Source organism: Tamandua tetradactyla, chromosome 2 (genome assembly GCF_023851605.1).
Source record: "Tamandua tetradactyla isolate mTamTet1 chromosome 2, mTamTet1.pri, whole genome shotgun sequence".
In the NCBI taxonomy this organism is placed as follows: domain Eukaryota; kingdom Metazoa; phylum Chordata; class Mammalia; order Pilosa; family Myrmecophagidae; genus Tamandua; species Tamandua tetradactyla.
Window position 1 is genome coordinate 167,055,475 of NC_135328.1, and position 12,442 is coordinate 167,067,916.

The 12,442-nt window shown below is 50.0% G+C and overlaps 1 protein-coding gene across 5 annotated transcripts in view; it reads left to right on the forward strand.

The window, feature by feature from the left end:
- The window catches only part of SSBP3 (single stranded DNA binding protein 3), a 165,336-nt gene that overhangs the window by 67,304 nt on the left and 85,590 nt on the right, over window positions 1–12,442 (forward strand). For 2 of the 5 annotated variants that reach the window (XM_077149557.1, XM_077149559.1), the window contains exon 1: window positions 10,029–10,133. The exons of 2 other annotated variants lie outside the window; for them this stretch is intronic. In XM_077149557.1, the coding sequence (XP_077005672.1) occupies window positions 10,128–10,133 (6 nt within the window). In that variant the 5' untranslated portion in view covers window positions 10,029–10,127. Of the gene's footprint in view, window positions 1–10,028; window positions 10,134–12,442 lie in introns of those variants that run through there. One more of the 5 variants, XM_077149560.1, reaches the window with a different exon arrangement.

The window sequence follows — 12,442 nt, forward strand, 5'->3', positions numbered from 1 at the left end:
AAGTAGATACTAAGGGTCAGAGAGGTTAAGTAATCTGTCCAGAGCCACATGGAGTAATGAAGCTAGAATTCAAACCTGTCTCTTTGGCGCGAGGGTCCATGCTTTTCCCCTGGTACCACATTGGCTGCTGCTCTGAGTCCTCCTCCGTTCCCCCAGCTGCTTCCTTTTCTTGCCTGGATTCCCCAGACCTCCCTCTGCCAGGTGCCACCTTCTCTGGCCCAGGAAAGGTAGTGAGAACTGAAAGCCTGGGTGAGAACCCACCCCTAGCTGCTTCTCCACCACCTTCCAGGGAACAAGGTGCTTGCTTATAGGATTGCACAGGTACACCTGTCTCCTAAGGACAGGCAGAAACAGACTTCACTCACCACTGGGCCTCCCGGGGCCTCAGGAAGAGTTTGCTGAATTGGTGTTTCTGGGCTCAGGGGAGATATGCTTTAAATGGCATTGAGTTCTGCAGACTGTGTTGGTCAAGTTTTAAGTCCAGGCTGACACATGATGTTGAATCCGAACTCCTGCACCATCTTTGTCTGTCACTGTTTGTGAGCAGCTATGGCAAGGAAGATTGCTGACCACATTCGCCTGGGTCCAGCATCTGGAAGGTGGTTTTGCCTTTTCTCTCTCCTTTTTCCTTTGCACATTTATGCACAAGTGCTTTATGTCCCAGGAAATGTTGCTTTTTCAAACCCCATACAGGAACTGTTGTTGGAATGTAATAAATCTGATTGTGTTTATGTTGAAGAAATGAAACACATCACTTTGTGGGGAGGAATAAATGCAAGGGAGGCCTGGAAAAGGGGCTTTGTTTATGACAGCAGTTTGCACATGTGGCTTTATTTTTAAAACCTGATACTTTCCCCCATCTTTATAGGACTCCGGTAACAAGAGCTGTCTCTTGTGTCCCGATGTTGGGCAAACAAAGGGCAGAGCTGGCAGAGGCTCTCACAGCTGTCCCCTTCTTAGTTCTGAGAGTGTAGCTTCTCTTGGACCCCTGTCATTTCCCGGAGATTGCTGCTCCACCGAGAACAGTGCCTCTGTGCTGGTTGAGTCAGAGCTGATTAGAGAATCCTGTTCCCATCTCCAGGTTGAAAACAACAGGATGAAATTTAATAGGCATAAATGTAAAGTCCCAGGTCTGGGTTCAGAAAATCAACTTCACAAGCACAGGACGAGAAGATTTTAACAGCAAGCAAGAACGTGACCCTCGAATTTACCTGACACTTGGTTCTCTTGTCAGCAGTTTGCCATTACAGAAAGAAAGTAACACAGGCTGGCTGAACGGATACCGTGTCCACAGGAGAAACGTGATGTTGTTATTGTTACTAATTAATAATAATAGCTAGGTGGTTTACAGTCATTATCATTCCATCCTTAAAGCATTTCTTTTGGGGTAGGTCATATGATCCTCCTCTTTTGGAAGAGGAGATGCTGGTTCTGAGAGTTTACTTTCCCATTGTTAATACTTGAAAGTGACAGAACTAATTTGCAATCAGGTTGGACCCAGAGCCTGTACCATCTGGAATAAACTCGAGGGGTAGTAGATGGTTGAAATGCTGAATGAAGAAATGCAGAAGAAAGTAATGGTGCTTAACTTAAAGGCAGTTTTAGTTAACACCCGACTTTTATGTAGTGCTTACTATGTTGCCAGGAACCATTCTAAACTGTTCACACATACCAGCCTTTTTACTATCCCTGTTTTACAGACAAGGAAACCAAGGCCCAGAGAGGTTAAGGGAGTTGCCCAAGGTGACACAGCTTCTAAGTGGCAGAGCTGGGATTCAGACCTAAAGAGCGTGGTGTGGTATTCTTAACTGCTATGCCACGCAGCCTTCAGGAAAATAGGATTGGTTGGGGGGTGAGGGTAGTAAGTGGAGAGACTGCTAACTCTGAGGACACCAGCTGGCCTTCCTTGAGGGAGGTAGTGAGCTCCCTGTTGCCAGGTGGGTGCTCACCAGTCAGGGATGCCTGCTGAGCCAGGAGGGTGGAGAACATCTTCTGTCCCCAAGAGCTTATGATACAAAAATCCTTTCTATGTACCTTGTGTGGGATAGGAGAAAGCTCCCCAGGGCCCACTGTGTGACTGGCTGGCTGGCTGCCTCCCAGCCCTTTGTTAAGGACAAGCCTTGCTTTCCTGGCATGCCCCTCACCCCCAGGCAGTGGCCATGTTTGGCGGTGACAATCCCCCTGGCCCACTGGAAGGGAAGTGACTGGGTGTCCGCTGGGTCCAGCCTTGCCCTATTAGGAAGCCCCGGTTTTCAGGCTGGCAGAAGTGCTGACACAGGCAGGGGGGAACAATGCTGCGTGGGAGGAGGCATGTGCATGTGTTTGCTCGCCTCCTGACCTGAGTGCTAGCAATGACACACTTTATTTGTCCCCTCGGGGCTCCCACTCGGGGTCTTGTGGAGCCACAGCTTTGGCTGCAAGGTGGGGGAGCAAGCCAGTTAACTGTGGTTTCTCCCTCCTCATCCCTCCAGGCCAGGGCAGCTGGGGTGGGGGCAGGGCATGGGACGCTTTATGCTTACATGGCTTTGGAGTTCTTACAAGGAGTCCTGGAAGCCCATCACCTCCTTGTCAGGAAGTGGAAACACAGACAGGTTATGTAGCTAGAAGTGTGAGATGAAGCTACTGTCAGGCCTTGGTGACTTAAAATGGGGACCATGGGGCCTGAGATCTTCTTGTCCAGCCCTTTCATTTTACAGATGAGGAGCCTAGGCCTGAGTTTGCAGATTGACCTGGCCAGGGTTTCTCAGGTCATCAGTGGCAGAGCCAGGACTAAGCACCCAGGTCTCCTGACTCCAGATTCCATTCCCTGAACCCTGACCCCCCCCCCCCCCCCCCCGCCCCATCACTACTTACAGTATCCTTACATCTCATTCTGTTGCTTCTTCCCCCACGGAGATGGTGAGATGGCTGCACAGGCTTCCCTCTTACCCACTGCTTCTGCTGCCATCCTTGGTTGCCAGTATGTGATTATCCCAGTTGTCCTTTCTTCACCTCCCAGGAGCGGGCAGCAGCAGCTGTAGGATGTCACTGGAGTGGAAGGAGCATGAGTTTAGCCAGGCAGCTTGGAGATCAGATCCCAGCTCTTCCACTTACCAGCTGTGTAACCTTGGGCAAGTTGCTTAACCTTTCTGAGGCCTGGTTTTCTCATCTGGGAGATAAAGCGATTTGGATTAGATAACCTTCAGTGACCTTCCAGCCGTGCGGGACTGTGACAAACGATTCTCATGAAAGTCAATGAGAACCACATTCACCTGTGGTTTGAGACCCTCGGGAAGGACACGTGGCAGGAACTAGTGAGAAAACCCCTGAGTCAGAGGTACAGAACATGAAGTCAAAATTCTGGCTTCACTGGGGGACTGCTACCTGGGCTTGATACTGTTAGGTGGCCAGGGCGGGGGACCCTGCCGTTGTCCTCTTCTCTGCCTCTCCGCTTCTGACTCCACTATTTTTTTTTTCCTACTTCTCTGCACCGATGCAGCGGGCACAGACATTGCTCATCCTGGGCAACTGCCTAGGGTAAAAAGGTTGCTGGCTAGGGTGTGGGCAGATGGGGCTGGCCAGCCGATTGCCAAGGCTAACAGCCGGGCACAGGCCAGTGTCCAATCAGCTGACCTCTTCGCTGGATTTGATGCCACTGGGGATTTTGTTGGGAGCTCAGACCCTGTTGTTAGGCCTGAGAGAGACCCCTCTGCACGTGAGATCACAGGTTGGAGGGGGGTGGGGCGGCAGCATCAGAGCCAAAGCAGAAAAGTCTTTGGCCTTTCTCATCGTGTTAGTCTTGCTGTTGTGTTGGCTGTTTACATGGTTTTCATTCTTTAGCTTTCGCCTTGGCTGTGAACTAATTCCGTTCTGTGTAACCTGAACCCAAGTGTCTGGACATGAAGGGCAAGCTTTCTTCTCCTCTTCGTTAACAAAGGATAACAAAGGATTGTAGCATCTGGAAGTGATTTGGCATCTGGTTTAAGGGAGTGTGTGTGTGTGTGTAGGCACACATTCCTGTAATACAGCATGCCTGAATCCAGATAACATCCCTTTATCTCCCCAGCCAGGCATATACCTGTGTTTCTGTCTGTGAAGATGGCTTTACATATGCACATTGTTCTGTTTGGGCAAATGCTTATGTGCATGCACATGTCTAAACCCGTATTCCTATTTAGGATGAGGAACTTTTCACGGGGTGTATATGTGTGAAAGTGTTCACCATCATGGTTGCTGACGTGCCTTTCTTTACAGAGTTTAATGAACCATTTAGCAGTGCCTTCAGGGATGTAATGAGCGACCACCTCACTGTCTGATGGCTCCACGTCCAGCAGGTGGCTCGGGACCCCGCGCCCCACCACTGGGAGTGGCAACTCCTCGTCCACAGTTGGGTGCCCAGGAGAGGTGGCTCTTTCTTCAAGGTGGTGCATGTTGGCCATCTGTTGATGCTGTCTCTCTGACACCCGGTTTTGTGTTGTGGTTGGGGTCCTGAGGGATTTCTAGGCTGGTTGTGTCCTTCAGATTGAGGCTTGGGAAAGGAATTTCTTTTTTTTTTTCATGGGCAGGCACCGGGAATTGAACCCGGGTCCTCTGGCATGGCGGGCAAGCGTTCTTGCCTGCTGAGCCACTGTGGGCCACCCGGGAAAGGAATTTCTTGACTGCACAAGGTTGGAGCTGTTGTTCATGTCGTGATCTGTGTCAGCCGATCGAGCCTTTGCCCTCACCTTGGGGGTGGTGGGCAGGGACCACTGAGTACTTCGTTGAGATCCCGAGGAAATGGCCAGAGCATCGTGGGTGACACAGAGAGGAGATGACGGGTGATGGTCAGTAGGGACTGCTGTTTTACGTGGGATCATCCTTGCTCCCATTTGCCCCAAGACACAGACTAGCAGTCAGCTGATTAATCTTAGACATTTTAGACTCAATACCAGGAAGAATTTGATAACAAAGGTGAATGAAATGGGAATGACTGGGCAGCCTTAGAGGGAAATGAGTGTGCGCGGCCAGGCTGGATGACTCCTTGGGCACATCATCGAACCCCTCTCTGAACCTCAGGTCACCCCTCTGTAAAATGGGCTGGTAACACTTCCCTCCTAGAAGCCTCAATTGCCTGATACCAGTGCCTTCCTCCATGGTTGTGGTGGTAATATTTGCTTTTTTTTCTCTTGGGTCTGGAGTTTGGTCCAGGTTTCCCTCTAGCTTGGGTCTGATGGAGAGCCCCTAGTGAGGGGAGCCCCTGAGGACAGTTTTCCAGTATGTTTTCAGGCCTGCCTTCTCTGCTTTGGGGGCTACCTGCCAGGATAATTGAGGCAGACTTATTTTTTCTTGGGCTCAAATCTCTCTGTGTGTGTGTGTGTGTGTGTGCAGGGAATCATATAATATCGAAACTGGGATCCTTTTATGACTAGATTGTGTTAGTAAGCCATATGCTGGGCAGCATGGAAATTGGGCTTGCCTGGGGCATAGTTACCTTTGTACCGGTTGAAGACTCTCCCCCCAGCTGATGGGACATTTCACCAAAATCCACCCGAAAAGCAGTCCACTCATCCTCTCTTTTCCCCAGCACAGTTCTGTTGGCCTCACATGAATTGTGGGTGAAGAGGACAGCCAGCCAGGGCTCTTTGCCCTCTTGCCTGCCCCCAGTGCTCAGTGAGGAGTGCCGCTGTTTTGTATATAGAGAAAGCATTTGCTGCCATGGTATCCAGATTCCTGAGAAGCTGGGGCTCCCTGCCTGGGATCCCTGAATTAGACATGGAAAATGTCCGTTTCTGTTGTCCTCTTGCCGAATCTGTGGTTTCCTTGAGGTTTGTTCAGCTCCTTTGTAGCATGGGGCCGTGGCCGGTGGTTGGTGGCTGTGCCGGCAGCCAGGGGTCCCGGGTGGGAGGCAGAGGCCCTGACAGTGGACTGCATGTGGTTACAAGCCCAAACCTGGCTGGCCATCACTCAGTATTGATTGTGCAGGGCGCTGATCCTTGCTCTGGGAAGCACAGGGATGCTCCTTGAAGGAAAAAAAAAGAAAGTAGTTTTGTCCCTGATCTAACATGCCTTTAAAAATGCACCTTGATTTAAGATTCAGCTTTTTGCTGCATATTTTTAAAATGTCAGAAAGATAAATATGCAGCCTTCTTAATGTGTCTGCCTTGGACAGCCTTTAAAAAATAGTATATCATTCATTCTCAGGGTCACAGGCATGTTTGGCCCCTGTTTCCCTCCCTTCTCCTTTGATGGGGTGCCCATCTCTCTTCCATGAGCAGGGTTTTTTTTTTTGGTGGGAAATTGGGAATAGACTCCAACTCCCTTTCTTCCAGAAGTCCAGAAGATAAATTTGTTTCCCCAGTTTTGAGGCTGGTGGAGCCTTACAAAGAGCTTCCAAAACATTTTTCTCAGCTTTCTGCTGTTAGGCCTGCAAAAGAGGCACTGGCTTCTAGTTGCTTCCATCAGGAGACACTTCTCATTGTGGCTGTGCCAGCAGCCGGGGGTCCCGGTGGAGCCTCAGAAGTCTTGGGTCCCCACAAAAACCCACCAACCAGAAGACTGGATGAGTGAAACTGCAAGCTCCGTGAGGATACTCAAGACCGGCAAGCACACCAGCCCTTTGTTCTAGTATAATGTGAAAGAAGTTGGGCCGGGTGCAAGGGAGCACACCTTCTCATTGGGGTACGTTTGACCCAGTGCTTCATTTTCAAGGTTGGGATAATGACACTGTCTAACCTCCGTGGAGATTCAGGTGGGCGTTGGGCCACAGATGAGGGAGATGCCTCACAGATGAGGGGGATTCAGCCACTGAGGCTGAATCAGACCATGGGGTTTATATCATCTTGTCATTGTGGGTGGTTTTTATGTTCTGGCAGTCCAGCTGTTGAATTTTCTCCCAAAAGGAATTGGAGGAATCCCAGGATGTTTCCGGATATGAGAGAGGAAATGAAGACACTGTTACAGTGGTTGAGCAACCCCAGTGGACAAAGCAGAGACATGTCTTAGGAAAAGCTGCTGCATCGATTCTAGTGTGACTAGGTGGTCATATGTAGTTAGGCCTGGAATGGACATGGAAGATTTTTTCTAGGCTATCCTCCGTCATTATAGAGATGAGGAAATGGAGGCCCAGAGAGGGGCAATGACCTGCCCAAGATCACACAGTGGGTCAGTGGAAGTTTTTTTGTTGCCTTAGTGGTCTTAGGTGGGCCTTGATGGTGACTCAAATGTCCTGATTTTAGCACATGAACAGAGCTCTGTTGGACACATGGTTTGTGCAGGGCCTCCTGCCACATCCTGTATCCGTGGGTCATATTTCTGGGGACTGTGCCTTTGGTTTTGTGAACCCATTGGGCAAGGTGGACCTTCCCTTTGTTCCTTCTTACCTGGCTGGGCCTCCAGTGTGCTGCTCACAGAGTTGAAGGAGAGAGGATGGGAGGTGAGAGTTGTCCCCCAGAGTGGGATGTACTTCTGCTCGGAGGTTCAGATGGTTGTCAGCAGAAGGGTGACTCCCCATTCTCTCTCCCACCCTCTACCCCTCTAGCCACTCTCTTCTTCCTCTTCCCCTAAAAACCATTTTGAGGATCATAACATTTATCATGAGCTTTATTATGGGAGACACTTCATCGTGTTTAAAAATAAACGCTGGCTTACAGAACTATATTTGGTATATGGAAGTCGTTTGCATGTAAATGTGCTTAAAGGACAACTGCTTTCCTTAAGTTGCAGAGTTGGGGGTGGGGTGGGTGAGGAAGGGATCCAGGGGTCCCCATTGTGCATGACATGAGTTGTAGTCATCAGTCCTGTTGAATCTGTCGTCTTTTCCCTGGGGACGATTGCAGAATGGGGTAACTGGCACTTAAAAATTCATAGAAAATGTTTCTTATCACAATGTCATAATTGTTATGACTCAGAAAAGTAGACTTGCGTTCCACCCTGCCTGTCTGCCCTCACTTTTGTTGCTTACTGAGTCCCCTGTAGCAGCTGCTGAATTATAGGAGACACAGAGTGGGGGTGGGGGACAGCGAAATCCAGGGCAATGCTTTATTTATGTTAACGGCTACATTTGACTTGAAAATTTCATCCCCCTGAGCCTTGAGGTCAGCACATTACGGAGTGATTGATGGCTGTCAGGAGTGGGCAGGGCAGCAGATTGCAGAGGGAGAAGTGGACAGATGATGCCTTGGCTTTCGGGGGCTTAGCAGAAACCCAGGTCTTGAGAGGGACACTATGGAAAACAAAAGCAGATGGAGAACTCTACTTTGGCTCCTGTCTTCTTCTTTTTTTTTTTCTTTTCTTTTCTGTTTTATTTCTGTTGAGTATTAGGAACCATCCCACTCCATCAGAGCTCCCCAGAACATCTTGCTTTTGGGTAGGACCCAGGGGTTAGATCTTCAGGAGGCTGGGCCAGAGGTGGTGACCCCCACTCCCAAATGCCTGAAGTTGCTTCTTAGGAACCGTGATGCCTGGTGAGCTCTTCCTCTCGTGTTGCTCCTCCTGAAATCCCCAGAGACCCCCTCCCTCCCCACCCCACCTTCTAGTGCCCATGTCTTAGATCTCCAGCGCAGAGAGGACCACCAGCTTTTGGACTCTTTTCTCAAATCATTGCCACCTCAGGGTCTGGGCTACTTTGGATTATGTTTTCAAAGGGCTTTCTGGCTAATCCCTGTGTATTTTCGGAGGTGGAAACAGATGATATCAGACCCACAGGCCTGTTTACAGATGGGGAGACACGAAAATCATAGCAGGGCTTTGAATTTTAAACATTAGCTAATGAAATTGCGGAGGAGGGCACTGGGTAGAACGGCCCAGGTATTCCCCCGAAACACTTATTAGATAGGAAGCGCTGGTCAGAAAGGAGAAAGGCAGGCAGGTGTCGCTCATCTGCTCCACAAACGTTTATGGAGCCCCCTTGCTGGTGCTGGGAGCTATGCAGAGTAAGGGCTCTGAACCCTGCCCTTGAGGAGATAGTAAACACTTGGTCAGAAGGATGATAAGTGGGCCCTTGGAAGCAGTAGCTCTGCAGGCAAGAACTTTCTGCAGGGAGGAGGCAAACCTGATATCTCAGGGTAGGAGGAGATACCCAGCCCAGCTTGGAAGTTGTGTACGGAAGGGAGGCCCTGACCTCATGCAAAAAGGAAAGAGAGTGGGAGGGCATTCCAGGCAGGTGCTCCTGATCCGGCCTGAGGGAGGAGTGGGCGGTGAGGCTGGAGCAGTGGTCCTCTCTCCCACTTTAGAATTAGACTCTCAGTCCCCAGCAGGGACAGGATGGCGGGTGGCTGGGATTCGTCATTTCCCCTACCCCTGCCTTCCCCTCTCATCACTGCGCTGTGTGCATTTGTGTCAGTGGCAGGACTGGCTGTTCATTCATCCGCTAATTGTTTTGATAAGAGACTCTAATTATCCACTGTGATCATCAGATTACCCTGAGCTCCAGGGGGCAGATTTGAGAGTGGAGCTGCGGCTGCTGTTGCCACCTCCAGCACCCCATCGATGCTGAAAAGGACCCAGATCCTAATATCCGGCCCAATGGGCCTGCTTCCTACTATGTGCCTGATAAAGGGGCGTGACGGTTTCTCAGGCTGCTGGGGCTGGGCCCTGTAAAGCCACCCGAAATCACAATCCCTGGGTACCAAGGAGGATTTTCTCTTTGATTATCTTTGCCGCTGTGTTAAGTTCACAGATTAGAGGTTTGTTTCAAAATGAGGAGAGGAGTGTGGAGAAAAGCAGAGAAGAAACAGTAATGCCTCTAATGAATTGACATCAGCAGTCAAGACAAATCCAAATACCTTTTAGGACCGTTTGATTAAGTTCTCCTTGCATGTAATTTTCGTATGAAGAGAGCAAGAGGCAAAAAACAACCAGGAAGGCAGATTATAAATTAATCCAATAAGTGAATCCCCCAGCAAAGGTAATGGGGAGTGATGGTGTGGTAATTGATCTGATACAGATTTTTTTTTACATCCGTGGGAGCTACAAAAGAAAGAAACATTTCATCTTGCAAGGAGCGACTGTGATCGGATATGTTGTATCTGTGTTGTATATGAAGCCTCGGCCCTTGGAAAAATTTGGTGTGGCCTGTGTGACCTTTATCTGCAGGGGCTGTCAGGCAGCCGGGTTTCTGCTCTCTATTCGTCTGTCTTCATTCTTTCAGGTAACGTTTGTAGCCCCCAGAAATGCTGGTGAGTCTGGTGATCCTTGGGCCCGGGGAAGGAAGGCTCCATTTCTGCTTTCTGTCCTGGAGTTCAGAATTCGCAAGTTGTCTCATTGGTTAACATGGCGCTTAGAGAAAGGGGCAGGGCTTAGGCTGTGGGGTCTGGGTGGGTGGAGGAAGGCCTGTGGTTGCTGATGTAAAGTTAAAAAGCAGAGAGTGTACTGAGCGCTCAGTGCTGAATGGCTCTGATGCTTGTACGGGGACCCAGGTCCCAGGCACTGTTTGGTGACTTCTCTGAGGCTCTGTTTTTTGCATTTATAAAATGGAACAGCAAATAGATGACATCTGAATTCTCTTTTGGTTCTTTCTTTATCCTCAAATTTGTGTACTCTCACCAGAACTGAAGAGGTTGTTTTAAGGTGGGGGTGGGTGGGAATCTAAGCCAGAGTTTGAGTTCAGCTCTCCTTGGTTTCCCAGCTCCGGCTGCTTCCGGATGTACTTCCTCTTCCGAGCTTTCTGCTCTCCTGAGCGGAGCTCACTTTCTGCCTCCCTCTCTCCCATTGTCTCGCCATTTGAAGCTCAGCTAGCCGGAAAGTTTGGCAAACCGTCAGGCTATATATCTTGAAAACTGCCCTCCAGAAACCACCCCGTTCAGCAGATTTACCGACATATTGGACTTGCCTGTTCTCGAGGGCTGGAGTCCTAAATCAGAGCAGATACACTGCACTTGGACACCTTGGCACAAAACTTTTCAGAAAACTTCAGGCAAGATACATCACTGCCCCATTAACTCCCTGCCGTTAATCTACTGCTCCTAAAAACCTGGAGTTTTCCCAAAAGGTCTGGAACGTGGTGAAAAAACGGACCCATTTGGTAAATTCTTTGTCAAGCTGACTTTCTCTCCTCCCTCCCCAGTGGCTTGCTGCTCTCGCTGTTGTGATGGAATGTTTTGCAGGGTTTCCAGGGAGTGTCCCCAGGGGTAGACATCAGATTTGAAGGGGTCCTCGTTCTTTATTCTGCTCTGACCTGAGGGATCGTTGCATGAGCAGTGTTCTCTGTGGTTGGGCATCGAGGCTGTCATCAGGAGGGAGGGCAGTCCCCTTGGTGGCACAGAGGCACGCTAAGCCAGGTTTCTGTCCTGCCCAGGAAACGGTGTGCCAGGTACTATCTAGAATAAACCCACCCTGCCTCATCCACGAGGCGTCCCTGATTTTATTTTAACGGGACTTTGTCCGTGGCCTTGAATGCTGCTGAAAGAGTCCATAAGCACCTCTGGTCTTTCCTTTTGAAGAAGGTGATCTCCGCGAGCCAGGTCTTTGGAGTTCGGCAGACATAGGTTTTAGCTTGAGCTTTTTGAGTCACTAAACCTTGAGAACTCAGGCAACAGACTTAACCTCCTGGCCTGTCTGTTCCGCATCTATAAAATAGGAATAAAGCGCATATGGGATGCTTGGGGATTATGTGAGATAATTCTTGTAAAATGCTTAGGTGAATGCCTGGCAAATTGCAGACTTTCAGTAAATGACACTCAGTAAAATCTTACTGGAGGAGGCACATAGTCGGCCTTACTACACCCTGATTGTCCTGTCAGGGTGGACCCACGCTAACCTCAAGGGGGAAGACCCTCTTTTTTTTTGCTAGGGCTGAGACTGTTTGCTCCCAAGCAGACCCCCCCCCCCCCCCCCCCAATACTGCCAGTCCTTCCAGCCTCACTTTAGGGGCAGAAGCAGAACGGTCCTTGCAGTTGGACTTCTTGGGTCAGAGCCTTCCTCTGCTCCTTACCGGGTGGTTTTTTTTTTTTTTCCTTTCAGAACAGGTGAGAATTCTGCGAATTTAACACACAGCTCAGCTGTCGCTGGAATCCAGGCCTTTGAATATTAAGACCTTGCTTTTCCCACATGCACTCCCCCATCCCCCCACCCCCCCCACAGGACCCTCTCCCTGCCCTCCTCTTGCCTGAGGGTGGATAGCATGGGGAGGTGAGGCCAAAAACAGCCCTCTCCTACCTGTTGGGACAGAGTCTGGCAAGCAGGCTGGGACAGGAGGCTGGAGCAGCACCTTCTCCATGGAAGATGGGGAACTTCATTCCAAACAGGACACTTTGGCATCCTGCCCTACTGGAGGAACTGGTTTCCAGGGCTGACTCCCAGCCCCACCTGCTGGTGGGGTCTGGGGATTCCAGGGGCCCAGGGGATCTTGTCTGTACTTTTCTGGAGTAGTTTACCCCTTTACCTCCTTCCCCCCATCCCCCCTTCGGCAAAAATACCTATTATCTGCATATCTCCTGGTCTTTTACAAAGCTAATTAGGCCCCAGAGGCTGAGGCACAGTTAGGGAC